This window comes from Neophocaena asiaeorientalis, unplaced genomic scaffold (genome assembly GCF_003031525.2).
Source record: "Neophocaena asiaeorientalis asiaeorientalis breed wild unplaced genomic scaffold, Neophocaena_asiaeorientalis_V1.1 scaffold484, whole genome shotgun sequence".
Classification (NCBI taxonomy): domain Eukaryota; kingdom Metazoa; phylum Chordata; class Mammalia; order Artiodactyla; family Phocoenidae; genus Neophocaena; species Neophocaena asiaeorientalis.
Window position 1 is genome coordinate 2,333,707 of NW_020171830.1, and position 23,589 is coordinate 2,357,295.

Genomic DNA, 23,589 nt, shown 5'->3' on the forward strand with positions numbered 1-23,589 from the left:
GGAGTTCATGTGATGGGTTCATTCCTTAAGTGCTGCTGTAGAAGAACCTTGGAAAATACTGGTCCTGGTGTCCTTAGAGTCATCTGACTTGAGAAAAACTATAATGCAGCAGGAAGGCAGCACCAGTGAGCATACGGTAAATAGAAAAAATGAGACCACGAATACTGTTTTCAGATATTGCTGAGCTAATTCAGTACCTCTGGACAGTTCCCTTTAACTCAGACAGCTGGAATCTGCCTCCCTAGTCAGCAACTTTTCTATGTTAAAGCAGTGATAAATGTAGTCAGCAGTACTATCCCCCTTTAGTGATATTTACCACTTTCAGATCTAGAAAATAAGGCAAAAATACTGATGTCCCAGCTCTACTTCAAGAACCTGTTCCTCCTCTTAGAGCTTCCTCAAGCAAGAAGAGGAATATGTGCCCGAAAGCTAGCTCTGCCTCATAACTCTGGTGGATCCCTGACAACCCTTTTGTTCTGTATTGGGCTTTAGAATATTAAATATCAACCTGCAATATTCCTGCACATGTAATAGCTTTAGCTTAGGGGATAGTGATGGCCTCCACATACAGCCAGAATCTTCTAAGGTGGACTGCTTCAACCAGGGAATGATCTATATCATCTGGCTGCTTTCCTCTGTTAACCTTTTGTCACTTCTGCTCCTTCTAGTTTATAATCCCCAATGTTGTCCTTTATTACAAAGATCTTGTTAAGTAAATATATTACCACTGGTTTCTTCTTCTTCCAGTACAATATTTGGATTAAATAAAAACCTTTAATTTCCACATTTTGAGGATTAGCTTCACTGGCTATTCTTCAAAACAAAGGAGAAACCTGATCTAAAAGCTCTTGCTGAAATAACATACCCATCATTTAAAGCATTATTTATATAAATGTACTTTATTGTTTTAAACAGAAGAGGCAGAAAATATTTGCATATAACAAATCCTAGCTTATAAATGTAATTTTTTAGTGTGTCTAATCAGCATTCAGGGATTTTTTTTTTTTAATTTGCTTCACTGTGTCTTGAGCACTGATATTAGAGAAAAGCACATTGGCATAAAGTGTAAACCAGTGTCTCAAAACACTGGAAGAACTTGGAGAGCAAACATGATTTTTCTTACTTCCTCTAAGTAGTCTTTAGTAAAACAAAAGGTGATCTTTGGCATAGATTCATGCTTTAAAGGCATTAATATTGCATTTATATCAGGTAAGCAACTATACAAGGATGCTGAGGGCCTTGAAAATAATCATCAGTTAAAAGAAAACAGAGGAAGCCTGAGTGTACAGTACCAACTTAAGACAAGTTTTACACATTCGATGTTAGGGTCTAACACACACTGGAGGTGGGGAGGACATTCAGGCAAGGGTTCTTACTCCTTTACTCATCCAGTTCTGGCTTTGGGAAGAAATATAGTTTCATGTGCTGGGGAATGCTTAGCAGTGGTAAGTACAAGAAAGGAAAAATTGCCTTCTCTCACTTTGCTAATAGGAAACTTACTATGGTGATAATTAAATATTATACCCATTACTCTTTTGAACAACTGTACTTAGGGAGGGAGGGTAGGATGCAAGGGGCTTGGCTGTTGTTGGCTGAGGGAGGTAGGAATCACTGAGGACTGTTTCCCATCGATTCATCCCCAGCAGTGCCAGAATTCCAGTCTGCAAGTACCACCTCCCTTAGGTAGGCAGTGTCCTTCAGACAGGACTGCCTTTCCATTAGACACTCCTGGGGACAAGCACCAATTCTTAGGACTGAATTTCAAAAGGATAAAAACGATCTTTCAAAATTATAGAACAAACATATATCTTTAAAACCTTGTTTAGGAAGGGTGTGGGAAGAATACAAAAGCCAGGACAGGAGACATGATTTGGTTAAAAATTAAATGCAGCATTTCAGCTCAGAAAGAACAGTAAGAGCTAAGAATGAATGATAAGGCCTCAGCATAGATCTCTGCAGGCAGTGACAAAGCGTGGAGTGCCTGGGAGTGGCCCTGCTGGGAGGATGGGCAGGGCCACGCCCCGGCCACTCTGCCTCTCCAGTGGCAGAGAGCACCAGGACACACAGTGTGTTCTTGGGATGGCTACCTTGGCAGGCCGAGGCAGGATATGGGACGGAAGGTTTCCCTAGCACAGACATTGCTCTGGAAAGAGGTAAAGACAGAATCACATGATTTGGTGATTTCCTCCTGACAAAGTGAAATTTGGTTTTGTACTGTGGGAAACTAGAAGGATTAAATTGGGGAAGGGCAGGAAGTGAATCCAGGCCCCACATGCTGGGGCTCCCCAGAGGCCACCTTCCCCTGCAACAGCGAAGGTCACTCCTGAAAAGGACCAAGGTAGCACAGCCAGGGAAGGCAGGCAGGGTCAGCAGCAACATGGAAAGCCCAAAAAATTTTGGAGGCACGGTGATTTCCTTAACTGACGTGCCTGGGCCCTGGGTCTTGGGAGCCTGGCGGAAAGAATGGGGAGACGGGGACAGAAAGAGAACTGTCCTTTAGGGAACAAGCGCAGAACAGGATGTCTGGCTAGTGTTCACTCTTGGATTCTGAGTTTATGTGAAGTCCATGGGCTAGAAACCCCGTCTGCCTATTGGGACAGAGTGTGCACAAGTAAAGCCGTGGTCGAGAATATAGGCTTTATAAGGAGACACATTTCAAAGTGTCCATGACAAGAGTATAAATGTTTTCTAATGTGAAGAGGCCCCATTCCTTTCTGTTATGTCAGGCCAAGATGTGGCTTTCAACCCCCCAGTAATCTTGGGTGGCTCCTGGGACTCCGATCATTTTCATTCTGTTCAGCAGGGGCTTCTGTGTTAGCCAGGCTCAACCAGGTGTCTACTGGTACCAGGGAGTCTTTCTAACCCAGCGCAGTGTAAATCCAGCATCTGTTCGAATTTTGATTGAAGCTGCTTCTGCTTCTCGAACAGTCTCCTTCACAGACTGCATGAGGTTCTGGGCATTGTGAACCAGCATCTCTGTGGCCTGTAAGGAAAGAGGAGCTCTCCATTACTCACAGTCGCTGATGGAGCCCTGCCTCTGAAACAGGCTTAAGCCAGGAATGCAATGCAGTTTACCCTACCTGTACCTGGCATCCCTTGTATTTGTCACATCACTGGTGGTTTATAGCTGGATCACCAAAAAGAACCCAAAACTGGACCATCACTGATTTTATACTGTACCCTTAGGTGGCTTCTAGTGTATACTCCTTTCCTGGTGTTCAAACAAGCCCCTACCTCGGGCTCCTGCAGTCCCCTCTACCTAGAATGCTCTTCCCCCAGGTATCCCATGGCTCACCTCTCACCTCCTTCAGATCCTTGCCCAGTTGTCACCTTGCTGAGGCTTTTCCTGCTCACCTTATTTTAAATCACAAACCACCTTCCCAACTCCCAGCATGCCTCATCCTCCAATTCTTTCTTCACTTTTCTCTACAGAACTTACCATCATCACTAATTGATGTACTGTATGTTTTACCTAGGTTGTTTATCTGATGTTTTATCTAAAATTTAAGTTCCACGAGGGCAGCAATTTTGGTCAATTTTGTTCTCTGCTGTACCCTAGTGTTACGTCAGTGCCTGTCACGAGGCATTTCATAAACATTTAATTAACACATGAAAAACTAACCAAGTAAACCAACCACCTTATAAATCCATGAAAATCTAAATAAGTAAATCTTGTAAACATACAAAATACAGGACTGAGATCACACTAGTAACTAACTTATCAATCCATTAACTCAGTAATTTTTTTTTTAATTCTTAAATATTTCTGAGCTACAGACCCTTTGAGGGTTTAATGAAGGCTGTGGATTCTCCCCAGAAAAAATTGCTCACGTGCACAAAATTTGTACATGCAATTTCAGAGGGTTCCTGGGCTCTGAGAGGCATAACTATGGACTAGAATTCCCAATCAGTTAATCTTTTAGTTTGGTCAACAAAGAGGCTGAGGCCCAGCGTGATTCGGAGACTTGCCAGCCCAACTCACACAACAGTCAGGATGAGCCTCAAAACTTCTGACTTGCAATCCTGTGTTTCTTCCATTCTACCACACTGTTTCTTTCTTTTTTTTTAACTGGAATATTTAATGGAACATAGTAGATACTCCCAAGATACATTTTTGTTGGCTAATTGATTAAATGATAAGGTTGGAAACTCTGAGTCTTACCCTTTCTTCCCTGTTTTTTCTATTTCCTTTTCTTGGGGCAGGAGAGATCACATGACACAAAATAGTCTAGTGCCCAAACCCTGCCTAGAACACATGGAAGTTAAAGGTTAAAATCCAGTTCCCATGGTTTGGGAGAAGAGAGGGTTATGGTGAGAGCTGTTGAATTAAACCATGGTAGTTAAGGTAGCACTACTGATACCAAGAGAAGTAGCCTCCCTGTTCCTCTAAAGTGCTCCTATCCTCTATCTCCTGGCCCGGACAAGGAGAGGGATTATGTGTATTTTGTTAACTCCCCTACATAGTATGTAATACAGTGCCACATACATATCCCATTGCATGATGAGCCTTGTCTGAGCAGTTCAACAAAAGATGTGCTACCTTCCATAAGAAGAAATTGTTAAGTCTGGCTCATAGCAGAGCCTACTAGAGAGGAAATGAGAGGAAGAGGTGCTCAAATGAGGGCTTTCTGAGAAGACCTGAGCCACGTTCCCAGGAGGCAGGGAGAGAAAAAACTGACTGCCAAGATACATACAAGAAACACTTAAGCAAACACTCCCACCATCTTTATTTCATTCTCTGTCAAAGAAATCAAAAGAGAAGCACCTCGTTTGAGATGTCACTTCAGCCTCAGCACAGGCCTAACCACCTCATGCCCCTGAAAAGCCTACACTATTCATCCTCCCTGAGGTACTTATCACCCAGAGAACAAGGAAGCAGAAATTCTCCAGCCAGAAGGATAGAGTGAGCAGGACTGAACAGGCATTGGAGGCCTCGAGAGAGCCAAACCTATTCCAGGGAGGAAAAGAACCGAATAGAGAGTCCTAACTGCTGCTGATTCACTTAACCTCCCAAGGCCTCAATTTCTCATCTGTAAAATGACAAGAGTTGCACAAGAGCTTTTTACTTCCCTTTCCAAATTTCTGATCTCTCCAACATAGATGCCCTTCCGAGAGAACTGAAGACTCCATCCTACATACTGAATACCCATTTCACAGTTAAAATTTCCTCAAGGCTGAACTGAATTGCTATCAAGTGGAATAGAAGCTGCTGGCGAGAAATCAGAAGCACATACCTGCTCAGACTCCTCGTCGCTTATGTTGGTCCGGCCCAGCATGGTGGCCTTCACTGTGGACAGGATTTTGAGCTGGGTGCTTATGGTTGGGATTCGCTCGCATACCTAAAAAGAAAATTTAATTTAGTATGTTTCTTTGTTTTTCTTATCCACAAGCTCCCTGAGGACGAGACTTAATTCACCTCTGTATTCTCAGTGGCTGGCATGCAGAAAGCATTCAGTAAATCAGCAGCAGGATTCCAATTGTTTTCCCCCTAGGATCAGTATAGTCCCTCTGTCCAGACATGGAAGCATTAAAATTCTTTCATTTGATTCAGAAATAAACTTGCCTGTATCTGTCTTTCCGAAATACACATGTGTATTTCCCCTTTCTGCTATTTCTTCCCATTCTAAAGTACCTCCTCCTTGCTCACCCAGTTTTCTCTCTCCTGCTTTTCACCCTACCCCCTGCCCCCCCACCACACACACACTTTTCCTGAGTACCTGTAAGAGGTTGGTTCTAATCCGCTTATCTGTGCACTGCTTGGCAACCTCCTTGGCCAACCGAGTCACCTCATCTGAGGCCTTGGCTATGTCCTTGGCACACTGAATCAGTGCTCGCTTGGTACCGCTGCCCCCTCTGACCAGCCGAGACATCTCAGCCATCAGCAGAGCCATGCGCTTGGCTGCTGCAATGATGTCATTGCCCTAGAGAGAAGCAAGATACAGTGTGAGCTCAGCCCATACTCTGGCCAACTTAGGGAAGGAAGTAGAAGCACAGAGAAGAGAGGAGGGAGCCTGCTGCTCTAGCAGCCCTCTGGAGGGGTGAGAAGAAGATACAGACTATTCTTGAGTGATATAGATACAGCACAGGAGAAATAAACAGAAGAGTGAACCAGGGTACTCACCCCAGCACTCAGTGAGAGACAGAGAGAGAGAGAGAGATCACCGGACCAAAAAAGGAAGACTTGGATATTAATCTGAAAGGGCAACATGTGAGCCCCAGGCATAGCACTAAACAAGCAATTTCAGCATTTCCAGGTTAATCATGTCAATAAATTGGGGATGGGCCCAAGAAGTTGGTTAAACAGGCATTTTCCTTTCTGTGGGGGGAAAGCAGTACAGCTGGCCTGAAGGGAAAAATACAGATGAGCCTTTCCAGATGCTGAAATCATCCTCTTTATCCTTACCCTTGTTACAAACAGCAGCCAATGATTGTCGCTGCTGAACTAGAATTTAAACCAAGTAACTATTAGCCTTGGTGAAAAAAAATTTTTTCTGACCTAAGTCTGCTCCTGCCCTCCCTCTACTGCCTCTTGTTTGTACTCTCAGCCTAAAGGAACATATTATTTTAATTTTTCACATTTAAAAAGGCCAAGAATCAATTCTTCAGTCCTCTCAGCTAAGTGGCTTCAATTAAAGAAACCTTCACAGCTAAGAGGATGCCAGGGGAGGCGTTGGGAAAATAAAAATCGTGAGTCAAGCCGTAAATGCAACCCTCACTCCAACTAACAGCAGTTTATCTTACACTGGGCATTTTGGTTCACTAAAACCCTCATGGGTCATAATAAGGAAATGTATAAGTAATTTACTTTATGCCTTCAAAAGGCTGATATTTTGGCTGATAACAACCAAAAATAACAAATGCAATGTTCAAAACTACCTAAAAGGCCAGGCAAGGCCAGGCTCTATGCATTTTTCCCCTCACGCTTTACAATTTCTAGACAATGCAGTGAGACATACACAAACCATGCCACTGCAGGGTGCTCTGTGAGAAACCTCCACAGGCACCGTGAAGTGGCTGATCTTTTACGCTGGAGGGTGTATAACATCTTGGGCAGCAGTTGAGGCCAGAGAGAACACAGGCATGGGAAGAACTCATGAGAATAGGGGTATGTTAGACAAGGCTGGCTGGGCCCACCTCTTCCAGTGCAGACCTGGGATCATTCCAGGATTTCATGACCTTGGTTAGAGGACAGTGTAGTGCCAGGGTTAGTTATTTATTACCCATCGCTCTTCAAACCCTTTCTTCTTGCAACATGCCACCTTCAAAGGGAAAAAAGTGATTGCCCCCATCCCCCACTCCCTAAGGCCAAAGCTCCGCTGGTTCCTGTCCTGCAGACTTGAGCGCTATCTGTTCCCCACTCACACCCCCTCTCCCACTGAAACCCCTGAACAAGCCAGTCAGTGAAGCCCCCTTCCCCGTGGGCTCCCATAAAGGGAGCATCTGCCCCACAGCATCTGCCCCACAGCCAAGTGCAGGACAGCAAGCAGCCCTCCCCAGAAACACTCGTCACGCTGATCAACTCTGCCTGAGCCAACAGTGAGAGGTCAGCGAGAAGGGGGCATAGGTGGGGGACAGGCAAAGTCCAGTGATCAGGCCAGATGACCTCTTAATGGTCTACAATGATTCCTGACCTGAAAGTCACTGAGAGGCATCCACGGCTTCCCAAGGGGTTTAAGGTTCCAATATGGGCCACAAGATCAGTAAGAAAAGGAATCCTTTCAAAAAGTGACCCCATCTCTCTCTAACTCCCAAACATAAATGCAGTCCAGTTAATCTGGCATCAGCAGACCTATCAAACTTGTGAAGCCAGTCCTAACAACAAGGTGCAGACAGACAGACGCCCGCCCGGCTCAGACTCACAGGACCCGCACAGATCATGAGTGATGCAATGTGTCAAGGCTGCACATGGCCAGATGCATATGGAGCAGCCCCAGCTGGGGGCGCTAATCAGTACCTTACTAGACCACTTGGTAGCTTCCCGATGCAATGACTGAGCCGCTGCCAGAATGGGCTGGTTGACCGGCTGACTGGATGGCATTAACAGCAGCTCAGGTTCGTAATCGTCTTCCATGTCAGGGGGGACAGGGGACCCAACAGCGTCAGCCGCATCTGCCTCAGCTACAGCACTTACACCCACCTTAGCGGCTGGGTTACCCGGCTTTGTCGATGGCAGGAAGGGTGAGAAACAGGGACAGTGTTAGTAAGAGCAGTAGGGCTTGGGCAACTGAGCTTCAGCCGGTTTAGTAACCAAAGTTTGCCTAGGATGGGAAAGAAAATGGATACTCTCCAGGAGTCAGATGAACCAAGCTCCACAGAAGGGGGAATTCTCAGCCTCCGGCACCGGCCTGTTCACAGTAAAGGAAAGACGCTTACGCCAGTAGCAAACGGTTTCCAGAGAACTATTTATACAAAGAAAGAAAGTGGCATTCCTTTTGTATACACTTACTACCAAAGAGTAATTCTCAGGTCAGAACATTTTTGAGAAGCCAAACGACCAAACAATAGTAACTTATTAACTTTAAAAGGAATCCAGAGGGAAAAAGTAAATGGAACCACACAAGTTGCTTTGAACAGAACAATGTGAACAACTGCTGGCTCATATGAACACTGTTCTACAGCTTCCAGGAAACAGAAAGTGTCTTGGGTCAGCTCTGCAGCTGCCAGACACAGATTATTTCCTTCAGGGGTTAAAACTTCCAGAATTGAAAATGATAAATTTGAGGCAACAGATATCAAACCAGGAAAGAGGCAAGAAAAACACAATGGTGAGTGAAGAGGACTTATCCAATACCCCACAATCACCCAGCTAGAAGGAGCCTCAAGAAGACATCTCATCCAGCAACCACCTAGGGGAAAACCCACACTTCAGAGCAGCTCTCCCTAAGGTCTACAGAGACAACACTTCACAATTTCACATTGCATCCACAACTAGCCGACTAAGAAAGCTGTTCTTCGGGTATACCCTGAATCTCTCCAATTGCACTTACCCCAAACTCAATTTATTGATATTTCACAGATAAGATAACACATGGACTTGTCAACTGACCAAAGCAGAGTTCAGAGGAGCTCAAAACTGGTGCCCATGAGAAAACAGGACCCGTGATGGGGGAGAGAATTAATTTAGTACCAGGGATGGGCATTCTGAAAGGCCAGGAAGGAAGCAAGAGAGATCAGATGCTGAAAATAGGCTAAGGGGGGAAAGAGAATGAAAGGAATTGCCCCAATGAAGCCGAACCACTTATATAAAGAATGGCAAACACAGGTTCTTTATATCAAACATATCTAACCAAGAGGAAGTAAGAGTTTGTGTGGAATTTTATTTGAGGTTGCTACAACTCCTGAAAGTCTTAATCCGCACAGGAAGCCTGCCTCCAAACACTGACTATTAAGTTGGAGGATTGAGGGCCAACAAGGGGTTTGGGTACCTTCTAAATCCTTTCACCTAAACTGTCTCAACCAGGACTCAACTCACCCCCATTCCTTAGAGGAGAGGCCAACCCATTTCTGTTGGGGTTCAGAGTCCCAAAGTACAAAGCAGACCGACAGATACACAAACACCACCATCCGTCCTCCCTAAACACACATGGTTCAAATAGCTCCTGACTTCACACAGCTCAAAGTCAGCAATCCCCAGATGCTCCAAACCTCCAGAGACAGTCAGACCTACGGATTTTTGGCAACAAATGGCAGAGTGGGATAAGCATGTAGGCCAATGCTGTCTGCCCCTTAAGTTTTATGTTTGTCTTTAAATTCATGTATATTTTGTGTTCCACTGCACAATGTATCTGTGTTATTTTTTTTTAAGTTCAAAAGTATATTTATTTAAAATGTGGGGGCTTCCCTGGTGGTGCAGTGGTTGAGAGTCCGCCTGCCGATGCAGGGGACACGGGTTCGTGCCCTGGTCCAGGAAGATCCCACATGCCGTGGAGCGGCTGGGCCCGTGAGCCATGGCCGCTGAGGCTGTGCGTCCGGGCCCTGTGGGAGAGGCCAGAACAGTGAGAGGCCCGTGTACCGCAAAAAAAAAAAAAAATGTGGGCAAGATATCAATATAACAGAAAAGAGTGTAAGAAATAAAGATTTGAAATGTTTTGTACTTTTATTTTTAACATCCATAACTTAGAGTGTATCTGGGTTTATAAAGAAATTTAAATTTTCCTTAGGGAATTCCCTGGCGGTCCAGTGGTTAGGACTCAGCACTTTCAATGCCGGGTGCCCAGGTGCAATCCCTGGTCAGGGAACTAAAATCCCACAAGCTGCGTGGCACGGCCAAACAAACAAACAAACAAATAAATATGTTCTTTAAAATCTTTGAGTAGGGCTTCCCTGGTGGCACAGTGGTTGAGAGTCTGCCTGCCGATGCGGGGGACGCGGGTTCGTGCCCCAGTCTGGGAGGGTCCCACATGCTGCGGAGCAGCTAGGCCTGTGAGCCATGGCCGCTGAGCCTGCGCGTCCGGAGCCTGTGCTCTGCAGCGGGAGAGGCCACAGCAGTGAGAGGCCCGCGTACCGAAAAAAAAAAAAAAAAAAAATCTTTGAGTAAAACCAACCTTCACTATCACCCCCACCCCACTCCCCATGTGCACTGGGACTCTGCTAATGGTCCCAGGGGTGTGCATGCCCCAGCTAGAGAGATATGATTGTAAGTGATTCCACGGGTCAGGTCCAACACCAGCAAGGTCACCATTCCTTCTTGGAACGTGGGCTCACAGCTAACAGTGCAGAAAAATACAGAGTTAAAAAACCAAGGTAGGGCTTCCCTGGTGGCACAGTGGTTGAGAGTCTGCCTGCCGATGCAGGGGACATGGGTTCGTGCCCTGGTCCAGGAAGATCCCACATGCCGCGGAGCGGCTGGGCCCGTGAGCCGTGGCCGCTGAGCCTGCGCGTCCGGAGCCTGTGCTCCGCAATGGGAGAGGCCACAGCAGTGAGAGGCCTGCGTACCGCAAAAAGAAAACAAACAAACAAACCAAGGTCAAATTCCCAGCCTGAAAAAACCCAAGATCAGCTGCATGTGCAGGAGGTCCCTGGGGAACTACATTCAATACAAGAGCTTGAGGTGGCTGAAGGTGTGAAATGAACAAAGTCCAATAGATGTTGGGAATAAAGATGTAGGTTCATGGTAGAAACAGTTTAGAACTGACTTAGAACCACCTTCCACTGCAGGGTTAACAATAATATTTAGCTCTTGTCTAGAAAAGCTACCACTCACTTTTCATCATTCATGAGGCATGACTGCTGCAGCATCCAAATTTTCACCAACCATGTTAATATTTACACTTCCAGATTGTTTAGTAGGAGTTAGCCTGGAGCTGTCTTGAGTTGAGGGGTAAGATGATTCTGAGAAAGGGAAAAGGCACATGGCTTCTAAGACACCAATCTACCTGCTTCTACAAGAAAAGAGAAGGAAAATGCAAATATTTCATGTAGCTATAGCAGAGCCTACAGAAGACTGTGCCATGTTTGCAGTGTAGATAATTAGCACGAGAGCATCTAAAAACATTCGGTGACCCCAAGAAAGAAGAGCAATTTCTAAGAGACCAAATGTCCAGCATCAGGGCAGCTGACACTCTAGAGGACAGAAGGAAAAGAACTTTCATCTCTAACTAAGGTATCCTAGCTCTCACTTTAGCTGCTAGGAGAAACCATCAAGTACCAGAAACATCTCACTAAACCACAAGAAAGAAGAGGATTGTGCTATTGGCAATAACAGGAACCAAAGCAGAGAGAGGGTGATTTTCCAAATAGACTTGCTGGGCTGTGTACATGGCTCTTCATCCTTTCTCAACAAGAAGAGCTTCATTACTTACCTTGCTGGACCATTTGCGAGCTTCATCATGGAGCTGCCTGGCAGCCATCATCATTGGCTGGTTAATCACCTCCCCAGCTTTCTGCTCAGGGAACTCTTCATCCTTCTCCTCTGGTGGTGGGGGCCTGGGAGGAGGGACCTCACCCTCAGGCAGAGGTGGTTTGGGAGGAGCAAGCTCATCTGTCAGCTAAGAAAGAATTACCAGGTTGTAAGTAAAGCTCTAGGAACTACTCCCCACCAGAATTCTCTCCTTTCCTTTAAAAAGCATCCCCAAGAAAGCCACCCACATTCACTCCATTTAAGACCATCCAACACTGATCATAAGGACCACCTGTGTCAATCTCAACAGAAGCATATTTTCTTCCTTTTTTCTCCACAAAAAGTTAGCACCTACTGTTTTGGACATATCCCAGGGAGGCACGCACAGCCCTACTGGGCCAAGGATCCTCAAAGGAGATCTAAGTTCTGGTCCTGACTCTGTTGACGGGCAGCTGCATAAGCAACAACTTCTCCCCTGGGCCTTGGGTTTCTCAAAGGGTTTATCAATGAGGAATATCTAGACCAAATGACCTCTAAGTTCTTGATTCCAAATGTCAGGACTCTGTTGATCACATAAGAATCCATGCCCCAGAATAGCCCTCCCTAGCCACCCACCAACAGCCCAGCTGAAAAGAATCAAGTCAAATCAAAAAAGAAGCGTTGAAGGCTAGGGAAGCAGTGTTCATTAGCTATGGGCACAGTGACCCGATTTTGTCCTCAACAAACTTAGAAACTTAAATATGGAAAAGTAAATTTGGGATCTTAAATATGGGAAAGTATATCAGGGACAGTAAATCAAATTATTGCCTTGATAAGCTATTCCCAAGGACAAGCTATTTCCAATACTGTCAGAGAAAATGTCTAAAAATAATGACTATTTCTGATTCTAGGATTTGTATCTGCAAGCTATTGCTCAGCTTTCCTCCCCCTAAACCATTTACCTATGGAAGAAAAAATTCATGGTACTTTGTGGGGCATCAAAAGATTTAAAATATAGTTAGGGAAAAATTAACTTTTTTTTTTAAAAAAAGGATTTTATTAATTTTGTTACTAAAAAAAGTCAAATGAAGGAAAGAAGAATGTACACAAGAGTCTAACCACCTCAGTTTTGTCATCATCAACTGGGAACACATAAATTCTCACCACAAACTGTGCAGATTATTTTCCCACTCCTCACTGACTTGCCCCACTAACTCATCACTCATCACATCCACACTTACCACAGCCAGCTCCTCTGCTCCAGTCACTTCCCATCAGAGCAGGCCAACACCAAAGACCCCCACTTACCCAGCACACGCCATGCATAAGCACTTGGTTAATACCCGGCCAGATTCAAGAATGAAAGTCGAGTTGTGCCTCTGACTGAGCTTCAAGTAAAAGTTAAACAAAGCTACCTAGTGACCGAGGCTCCAGAACAGCCTACCTCTCTCTTGCTACAGTCCCGACACCCTGCTGCTCAATTCTCCCAAACTCTCTGAATTTACTTACTCGGAGCTGTTCAAGGTCTGGCGGAGGAGGCGGGAAGTCAGGCTCCTGAGGTTGGAAGGCTTCTCTGACCTTGGCCACTGCTCCCAGGATCCGGTATCCCGAGTCCAGGAAGCTCTTTTGCAGGCCTAAACACAGACGCCCTCACTTTCAGTTGGGTAGGTCAGTGCCCTGGAGCACTGTCTGTCCAGCAGAAGAACTGGTTTCCAGTAACAAAAGCTGGATATGAAGCTGCCAGTAAGCAGCACAGGCAGTGACTGAAGGGGAAGGGAGGTAAGAGCCAGGCAGATGCCCTGAGGCCTGCAAAGAGTCAAAAGTGGCACAAACCAGCTGATCCCTGTAGTGCTCAGGGTGCCTTCTTGCCTGTACAGCTAACAAGTAGCCAGCACATTGCCGGGCCAGGAACACTTTGGGCTCAGGTGGTGCTCATCACCTCTCATGATAAAGCAGTCGAGAGATAAGCCTGCCCCACTCAGAACAGAGGAGATGTCAAGTTTCAGATGGGGCACACATTCCCTGGAGTACTTCTCACCTTTCTCCCTACTCCTTTGCTCCACTTGGCATTCAGCATATTAACCCCTACATTGAGCTGCTGCTACTGTGTCCAGTCACCCAGAATTAAAGGAATCTACTCAAACTATTAGAAACTCCACTTAGGAAACTGAGCACATCTTCAGTGATGGTGGGTTGAGAAAACCAGTAAGATTTTACCTGGGCTAGGGACGAACAGGGCAGCCCCTCCTTCCCACTCTCTCACACTGAGTGGATTCTACTCATAGAAGAGGCTAGAAACACTAAAGGCTCACAGGAGGAAGGAATTCAGATGTTTCCAACCAAAAAGGAGTGGTTACATCTTTAGCAGTAATGAAAATATGATCAAAATTCAGCTAAAGAAAACACAAATTCTTTGGTGTAGGATCAAGATCAAGACCTAGGAGACCCACAGGTTAACTTAGGCTTTCCAGATTTGACAGAAATAAAGAATGTTGTCCAGAGAAAAAGCATTTTAAGAAAAGCAGAAGGTATGCCAGTTACATAAGCTAAATGGTTGATAAATTGGTTATCATGCATCTTTTGAGAAATTTCCAAAATAATGACTAAACAAGACCAGGAGTTATTTAATCAGACATTAAGAAAGCACAGAGGGACTTCCCTGGTGGTGCAGTGGTTAAGAATCCGCCTGCCAATACAGGGGACACAGGTTCAATCCCTGGTCCGGGAAGATCCCACATGTCACAGAGCAACTAAGCCCGTGCGCCACGACTACTGAGCCTGCGCTCTAGAGCCCACAAGCCACAACTACTGAGCCCGCGAGCCACAACTAGTGAAGCCCGTGTGCCTAGAGCCCATACTCCACAACAACAGAAGCCACAGCAATGTGAAGCCCACATACTGCGATGAAGAGTAGCCCCCGGTCGCCGCAACTAGAGAAAGCCCAAGCACAGCAACGAAGACCCAACGCAGCCAGAAACAAATAAAAAATAAATTTAAAAAAAAAGCACAAGGAAGTTGGTACAGAGAAACTAACTTACAATAACCCTGCCAATATTGCAGAAAATATTCTGTCCAACATATTTTGAACAGAAAAAGCTTAATATAGTATCCTCAAACTAAGTATCTGTAGTTTTTGCCCCCAGGTTGTGTCATGGTTGTGGGGTGCATCTTCTCTCCCCACCCTGTCAGCTTCCTGAATTAACCTCTCAGCTGAGGTGAACCACACCATGCATTGCTTACCAGGGTCAGAAATGTTTCCTGCTACAGCCTTTGCATCCACCACCATTGGGGAGATGGTTTTGCTCAATTCGTCAGAGGCGGCTTTCACGGCCTCTCGGAACTTGGGATCCTCAGAGTTCTCCACCTCCCTCTTAGCAACCAGCAGGATCCGGTTGGCCCGACGAGCAATGCTGGTTGCCCCAGCGACCAGCATCTGAGGCTGAATATTGGCCATGGCGACTTTACACTTGTCCAGGTCTTTTTTAATTGCTTCTTCGGAAGCATCCAACAGAGATTTGGTGTCAATGGCTTCGTCCACCAGCCCTGTCCGGAGAACAGAAATGGAATTTAGTTTCTATTTTAGAAGAACAGAGACTCCAAAACCCTGTTGTCCACTCAAATTTCTCATGTGACAGTACAACACCCATAATTCTCACCTTCAGCTCAAAACCCTTCTTACACAATCAAAAGCTTCCAGGTGATCACCATTGTAAAAAAAAAAAAAAAAGTGAGAATGTAGCCCAGGAGGCCATACAGACTCACAGCATTTATACCAACCGTGGTCACCAGCCTTCTTGTATCTACCACAGACAACCAGAAACGCTTTGACATCAGGAGGAAACAAGGATTGCGTCTGAAACCTTCACCGCATCAGCACCACATTATCTGTTAACAGTATTTTCTCCCTTCCCGTCTCACTCCCCAGCCATCTGTTGCTTATTGGCAGCTTGTAGTGCCCAAGATGAGCCACGCAGAGGATTCCAATAACCCTAACAGCCTGTTTCTTGTTTCTGTTACCTCTCTTCAGACACCTCAGGAGCTCCACTTTCATCTCTGGCTGCTATGGACCCCTGTCCCAGCAGGTTCTGCAGGGAAGCCGAAGAGCCTACATTCCTCATCTCTTCCTCTCCCATCCCTCCCTCCAAAGAGAATGAAGAAGATTCAGAGGTGCCACCTCTATCGCACAGACACAGGTTTGTCAGTTGTTGGTTTCTCCTTTTTTTAAAAAAAAACTACGTAGTTGATAAGTTGGAGGAAACTCTGAGACAAGTTGTATTAAATGGTAGCTATTGTGGTTCCTTGAAATGTGAACCTGCTGAAAATGACAGGGACACTTACTGTATCCACAAACACCGCCTCTCAGCCTCTGAAACCAAACTCTGGCTCAGACAGAGAAAAGACACTATTCAGAGAAGATAGGAGCTGTAACAATAAACATCACACCGGGAGGGCCACATTAAAATCAAAGAGACTCAAAGAGTCTCTCTTCGGACAAAGTTGCAAGGCTTGAATGAGAAGCCGCTGCTGCTCAGCGGCCTTAATCAGGGCCAAGTACACTGTCGAGCACATGACGGTCCCTTTATCCAATTACAGCTGAGTAACATAACTGGTCCTGTTTGAGTTTCTCAGTCTCATGGATCAGACAGGAAGAATTTTGCACACAACTCTACCTGTCATTTTTTCAACATTATCGATCCACTGGTTCTTCATGGTCTCAAAATGTTCATAAGCAGCTTGATTTCCGGGATTCCTAAGTAAGATGCGAGCCGCTGAGACGACCTGGCAATGACAAAACAACCTTTAAACACCACTCAAATATAAACCTTCAGCAAAGCTTCCCCCTCTTTACCTACAGGTGGCACTATAAGGCCAAAAATCGGCGAGTCTCTTTTCAGACCAAGCACTTTAGTTTTGGTCTCATAAACAGCTCCCCAGAATGGGCCCTCACAAAAGATTTTACAGTTACAGCCTGATTTTAAGAAGGTAATAAAGTGACAAAGTAAACGGGTGTTTGCTTGATACTTCTGAACATATACAAAACGGACAGATACTTAAGCCTCATCTTAAAAAGCACCATTAAGCATGATACTAAAGATTACTTAAAACAGATTTATAAATATTTATTAAAAATAACTGTCAGACTTTCCTGGTGGCACAGTGGTTAAGAATCCACCTGCCAATGCAGGGGACACGGGTTTGATCTCAGGTCTGGGAAGATCCCACATGCCGCAGGACAACTAGGCCCATGTGCCACAACTACAGAGCCTGCACACTAGAGCCCGCGAGCCACAACTACTGAGCCCACATGCCACAACTACTGAAACCCGCACGCCTAGAGCCCGTACTCCGCAACAAGAGAAGCCACCGCAACAAGAAGCCCACGCACCGCAACGAAGAGTAGCCCCCACTCACCACAACTAGAGAAAGCCCGCACGCAGCAACGAAGACCCAATGCAGCCAATAAATAAATAAATAAATAAATAAATGTTCCTTTAAATAATAATAACTGTCTACAGTTAACAAAGTGCTTTCACATCCACTGTCTTACTAAAGCCTCACAACAAGCCTGCGAGAGAGAAAGGACAGTAATTTCTCCACTTCACAGCTGCAAAAACCAAGACGCAGAAAATTTAAGTGACTTGCTCAAGAGCTCCCAGCTAGTCAGTTGCAGCACTTGGGGAAGGAACTAACATTTACTGAGAATTTGATAAGTTATAGGCTGCACAAGCATCTTCTTAATCCTCAGAACAATCCACTAGGAAGGAATTATCTCCATTTTACACAAGGAAACTCAAAGTGACAGAGGATTCGAATCCAGATCTGTCTCCAAAGTCCTTGCTCTTTCCATAGTTAGTGTCTTAAGCCTAGTGCTCTGTTTCTGTTTTTTTAGAAATCTCAGTTTTACAGAGAAATCCTATGTTTTATGTTCTATGTTTTATGGAAATTTTTAAGGAAAGTTAGACACGTTCATATTTTATGGACATTTTTTCTAAAAAGCTAGACAAGTATGATTTTTCAAGAGAATCTAACTTGTTAACATGCCACATTGGCAAAAGTTGAACACTTAAGAGACAAGCTTATTTCCCCTGTCTCTGCCTACAAGCTCCCCACCAAATCTAGTATCATAGATTTCTAAAGCCCAGACAGTTCCTAATGTACCACAGGCACTCAAGAAATACCTGCTGAATAAATGAATGAAAAGATAATGAATTTTCTGTAATTTTATTGGAAGAAAAAAATGCACAAACATCACACTAAAGGTTGTTGAAGAGATCTTTTAAGAACATGTATCATGTACTGGAACTTTAATTCCTGTCCAAGTTGTTTTCTTTTGTTCCCACTCTTCCAATATTCTGTTTACAGTACATTAGCTACATCTTGGTTATATAATTAAATAAAAAAGAAAAATTATGGCCACATCTAAAAATTTTAAAATACCATCAAAGAGATGTGGGGAAAGGCATAAGCTCTAAAATCAAAATACACTAACCTCCCAAGATTATTGAATTTTTCCCTAATTATGCGTGGGAGGGGGGGTGCTTTACTAGTTTTTTCTACTTTCAAAACTAATCATGATCACTGTAAAAAATTCAAACAATATAAAAATGATTTAGACATTAAGGGTATGTGTGGATTCTTTCATGATATTTTATAGTAAGTGTTCAAAAATGTATAGAAACTGTTCTGTAATTAACCTTTACTCAATATGGTGTGTACTGACATGATGAAGGGGGAGTGAAACCCACCTGGGGTGTGAGTTCTCGGGCTGTCTTCACTGAGGCCTGAATGCCTTCCACCGCTGATTTATTAGCAGTTCCAACAGCAGCCGCCTTCTCTGCCGTGGCCCCAAGCCTTCCTGAATGGTTTTCAAAGTTAGCTGCCCTCTCATCAAATACCTTGAGGAACAAACAAAGACATTAAGAAAATTTATTGCAATAAAATGGGTCAGGCAGCCTAAGAAAAAGTCTCTCTTTAAGCAGAGGCAGCAACTGCTTCAGCAAAGACTTTACAAGTTAATAAGACAACAGTCACATTGAGTCTTGGCCTTGCCGTTATCTCCTCAGAGGTTTGGCCATAAGCATCACATGCATCCAGGCAAGCGCACACAGACCGTTGAATGAGTCAATGCTTACCAGGTGCAAACAGGACGTACAGTACTGTGCAGTCTGCAATAAGGAGTTCACAGAATCCAAAGACTTAAATAATCCCTGTTCACAAAAGGCTTATCCCCTAGTTTGAAGAGTATAGAAAAACCTACTCCAGGTTCCAGTGCAGGTGGCTGGATGCATTAAAGGCCAAGAATATCCAGAGTCCTAACCAGAGCTCCAGCCTCCTCAGGGCAGCTTCCCTCACATATCCCATTACCATTAATGTTGTAAAAGCTCTGCCCCTGACCTCCATGGGAAAAATGATAGCTGGTGCTCACACCCACGCCTGACACAAGGGTAAGGATGGCTGACTTCCATCACCCCAAACGCAAAACCATCTACTGAATTGTTCATTCAGTTCACATATTGTTAAAAAGTTAACTTCTTCTTCGACATGGATATTATGCAAGGTCACATACCACGAAGGGGACAATTTAACTTAGACGACAAAAGTTCTTCTGTCATTTGTTTGGATCACATTATTAGAATTGATGCTTGAGGCAAGGTATATCCAACAGCCCTGGGCGAGCTTTATATTATACACAGAGCACATTAGGAACTGCCTGGCAGAATCTACCCTCTTCTTTGCCTCCTCCTGGAGGTCTACCTGCCCATACTTGGAGACAAGTTCTGGCTCCCAGCAGACAATCTCTGAAGGTCTCCTGGTCCAACAGCAGGCTCCAGTCTCATTGCCAGGGTTCTATGTTTATGCACACAAGTCTCTTCCCCATTCTGACCTCTTGTTTGGATTCAGCCAGCTGGGTTCTTGCCATTTAATGCTCAGGATCTCTTCCTAAATCTCTAGCCCCCTGGTCCTCTTCTCCTGGCCTCAGTCCTTGTTTCTTTCCTTGGCTGGTCTCCCACTCTGAATCTATAAGGCTTTGCTAACTTTGGTTCACCATCTCAACCCCAGTCTATGTCTGCTGCTCCCTCTGATTTACCCAACTGCTTAGCTTGCTTTTCTTGTCGCTCAACCAAACTGTACTGAGCACCTACTATGTGCCAGGCCCTGGAACAGGTGCTGAAGATACAAAGATGAATAAGACATAATTTCTGCATCTCAAGGATCTCACATACTAGCAGGGTTAAAAAGGCCCATAAACAGATACCTACAATAGTTGTGTGCTATGTGCAATAATAAAACTAAGCATTGATACTTGGAAGGAAAAAGTAAGGCACTTAGACTATCCAGGAAGTAAAGGATACTAGAATAAAGGATAAACAGAAATTAGCCAAAAGAGATAAGGGGACAATAATTAGGTAGAGAGACAGAAAGAACAAAGACATGGAGAAAAGAAAGGACAGAGTACACAGGAAACTATAAGCAATGAGGTATTGCTGGGGCATGAACTGAGAGGCGGGGTTTGTGGGAAACAGGGGTAGAGGGAGTATTAGAAGCCAGATCACAGAGCTCTGGCTTTCTCCTATGTGAAAAGGAAGGGCCACTGAAAGGTTTAAGCAGGAAAATATCAGGGTCAGATCTGTATTTTTATTTTATTTGTGCCCTAGTGATGGATTCAAAGACCAGTCTCAGCTGTGTAGTTATAAAGGCAGCAGGGAACAAGGATCAGAACTAGAGCCGTGGCAACATGAATAGAAATTAGAGAGAATTCAAGACGTTATTTGTGAGATCAAATTAGCTTGTCTTACTTTATAGATGTGGGAAGATGAAGGGAAGAGTCAATGGCGACTCACAAATTTCCAGCTGGAAGAAAACAGGAGGACAACACATGCTGAGGTACCCATGCAGCATCTAGGTAGAGATTACCAGCAGACAGTTTTGTCTGCTCATCAGACACTCAGATGTCTGGAATGAAAACCCAGCCTAAGGGGACCATGAGCTGAACTGCCCAGTAACCTAGGCTAGAGAAAGAAAATGGGGGTCATTAGCAAATAAGAATAACATAAACGTCTGCTCACCAGTTCTACATTGTCTTGGGTGCCTGACCCAACCCTTTCTCCTTCACTACCAATACTATAGAGGATGGAAAACCAAATACTTGCTTTCCTAGATTCCTTTGCAGTGAGGCAGCCATGTGACAGCATTCTAGCCAATGAGACATACACAAAAGTCTCCTGGAGGATTTCTGGGTGAGCATTTACTTTCATTTATTCAGCACCAAGGATGTGTCAGACATTGTTCTAAGAAATGGGAATAAAGTAATGACAAAACAAAATCCCTGCCCACGTGGAGCTTTCATGCTAACGTGAGGAAAATGAGGTAAATATGTAAGTGTTGATAAACACAAAGGAGAAATGTAGGATATGGAGATTAGGGAATTTCTTGGGATGGGCTTGGGGTGGGGTTGCGATCTTAGGTGGTGACTCCAAAGTGACATTTCAGTAGACAGTTGAGGAAAGTGAGCGAACAATACCTGCAGTTATCTGTGGAAGGACCAGAGAGAACAACAGCAAGGGCCCCAAGGTTAGAACATACAAACATAAACAAGGAATACTGGGAATACAACGCAAGAAGATCAATGCAGAGACAGGAGCATGAGGGGGAAGAGAGGCACCACACAAGGTCAGACAAGTAGATGGCGGACCAGATGCAGTGGGTGTGACGAAGCTGCTGGTACCAACTCACACAAGCTCATAAGAGCCAAATGTGCCCATCTCTTCCCGACTCTGCTTACAGTGACTTCACATTGAAACAGCCATCATGGGAATATTTACATCATGGAAATTAACAAACATTACAAATCAGGGCCTTTTTGTTTTTGTTTTTGTTTTGTTTTGTTTTTTCCTGTGTCTACCAGCACATCACTGGCCTTACTGTTCATTGTAAGGACTCTGGCTTCACTCTGGGACAGGGAGGAGTAATCTGAAGGGTTTGAGTAAAAGAATGACATCAAATGATTTAAAAGAATTGCCCTGACTTCTGTCTGGAGAATAAAGTGTCCTAAGGGGACACTAAAGGGAAGGTTATAACTAGAGGGACAGTTATTCTAGTTGTGACTGGAATGCCCCCACTGCTCATTTCTTACTGCCTTGAACATAATGCCTAGGGCTGCATCAGCAACTCACATCATGAGGAAAAGATCAAGAAAATCAGAGAGATGCCAGCTTTCATGGCATCAAGCTGCTGAACCAATGCCAAGGCTACCTAGCTCCATGTTTCTTGTTATATGATGAAAATAAAGCCCATTTGTTTTCATCTCTAATAGTCAGGTCTTCTACTGCTTGCAAGTGAAGACATGTCCTAAAGACATTCCTAAGCGACATACTTGGTGACTGAAAGAAGAAGTGGCAAGGCCTTTCTTCCCTCTTCTACCTTTCCACCCTTCATCCACAATTTCCCAACCACTCCTGACATACACTGCAGTCACATTTTACCTTTACACACACACATACACATACATATACATATACACATACATATACATATACATATGGCTGGCCAACAGAAGAAATGGAAGACCTCAGATACCCACCTCTTCCCTATTGGGTGCATCAGGAGGGGCAGTGGCTGCCACTGCCAACAGCTTGATGGGAGTTGTAGTATCACTGAAAACATCTGACACCTCCTGAGTCATGGCCTCCTGCATCCGGGCTTTCAGATCCTTAAAAACATTTGTTTAAAAATGAAAATTTCCAGAAATATCCAAAAAGCACATCTGCCATTGTCCTTCCTTCACTGACACATTCATTCATTCGGTGTTTCATTCAACTTTATCAGCTATGAGTATCAACTGTGTACAAAGCACTGAGCTAGCATGAAACAGGTGTAAGAAGTGAATCCTGCCCACATGACCCACATTTCCCTAGACTGTTCCACCCAAACAAGAAATCTTACTTCCTTTCTTGATGGCCCCTAAGAATAATACTAAGAATCATGGGGTTGAGCCCAAAGAAGACCATGAGATGAGACAGAGTTCCTCAACAATCCCAGTGCTGGAGGAGCCTGACATAATTACAGTAACTGTAAGGACTGTTTGGTGGATGCAGTGCCAAATTTCTAAGCAACTTCTTATATTTAGATGAAAGAAATCAATAATGGAATTTTTCTGGATATTTCAAATAAGTTTCTAGAAAAATTTGATAACCAATATATGAATCCATTTTTTATTTTAACATGGGTCAAAAGCAGAAGATTCTCAGAAGTCATGAAAAAACTCCTTTTCATAATTATCACACTTCGTCCAATCTAAGTTTTATTCTAGATTAATACTCGAAGAAGGATCAATCACCCCCACTGTTTCTCAACGTGGGTAGCATGCACTGGCTGGTGGTATCTGAAATGAATATAGGTGTTACACAGACAAATGTTTTTATTTTAATAATTGTGTGTTTCTTTTATAGAATATTAGAAAAAATATAACTAACTCAAACTCCTGATTTTTATAAACTTTTCTTTTAAATAAAGTTTAAAAAAGGAGTCCATTTTAAGAAAAATACTGACTAAATAAAAAAGTATAGGTGATACATAGTAGAACAAATATGAAAGAGCCCTTGATTGAGTGAAGCTTGAGAAACACAATTTTAATTGCTATCACACACTAGTAAGCTTTTCCTTAATAAGCTCTGGATTTCCTTATATTCTTTTTTTTTAAAATTTATTTATTTATTTATTTAATTTTTGGCTGCATTGGGTCTTCATTGCTGTGCACAGGCTTTCTCCAG

General features: G+C 44.1%; 1 protein-coding gene across 2 annotated transcripts in view; it reads right to left on the reverse strand.

Annotated features, from left to right (window-relative positions):
- Positions 1 to 880: 880 nt before the first annotated feature.
- VCL (vinculin) overlaps positions 881 to 23,589 on the reverse strand; it is a 99,877-nt gene continuing 77,168 nt past the window's right edge. Inside the window, exons 13-22 of one of the 2 annotated variants that reach the window (XM_024740976.1) lie at positions 22,401 to 22,529; positions 18,565 to 18,714; positions 16,489 to 16,597; positions 15,059 to 15,361; positions 13,328 to 13,452; positions 11,802 to 11,987; positions 7,955 to 8,158; positions 5,718 to 5,921; positions 5,235 to 5,339; positions 881 to 2,983 (exon numbers count right to left, since the gene is read on the reverse strand). In XM_024740976.1, coding sequence (XP_024596744.1) covers positions 2,837 to 2,983; positions 5,235 to 5,339; positions 5,718 to 5,921; positions 7,955 to 8,158; positions 11,802 to 11,987; positions 13,328 to 13,452; positions 15,059 to 15,361; positions 16,489 to 16,597; positions 18,565 to 18,714; positions 22,401 to 22,529 — 1,662 coding nt within the window. In that variant the 3' untranslated portion in view covers positions 881 to 2,836. The remainder of the gene's footprint in view (positions 2,984 to 5,234; positions 5,340 to 5,717; positions 5,922 to 7,954; positions 8,159 to 11,801; positions 11,988 to 13,327; positions 13,453 to 15,058; positions 15,362 to 16,488; positions 16,598 to 18,564; positions 18,715 to 22,400; positions 22,530 to 23,589) is intronic. The other variant, XM_024740967.1, reaches the window with a different exon arrangement.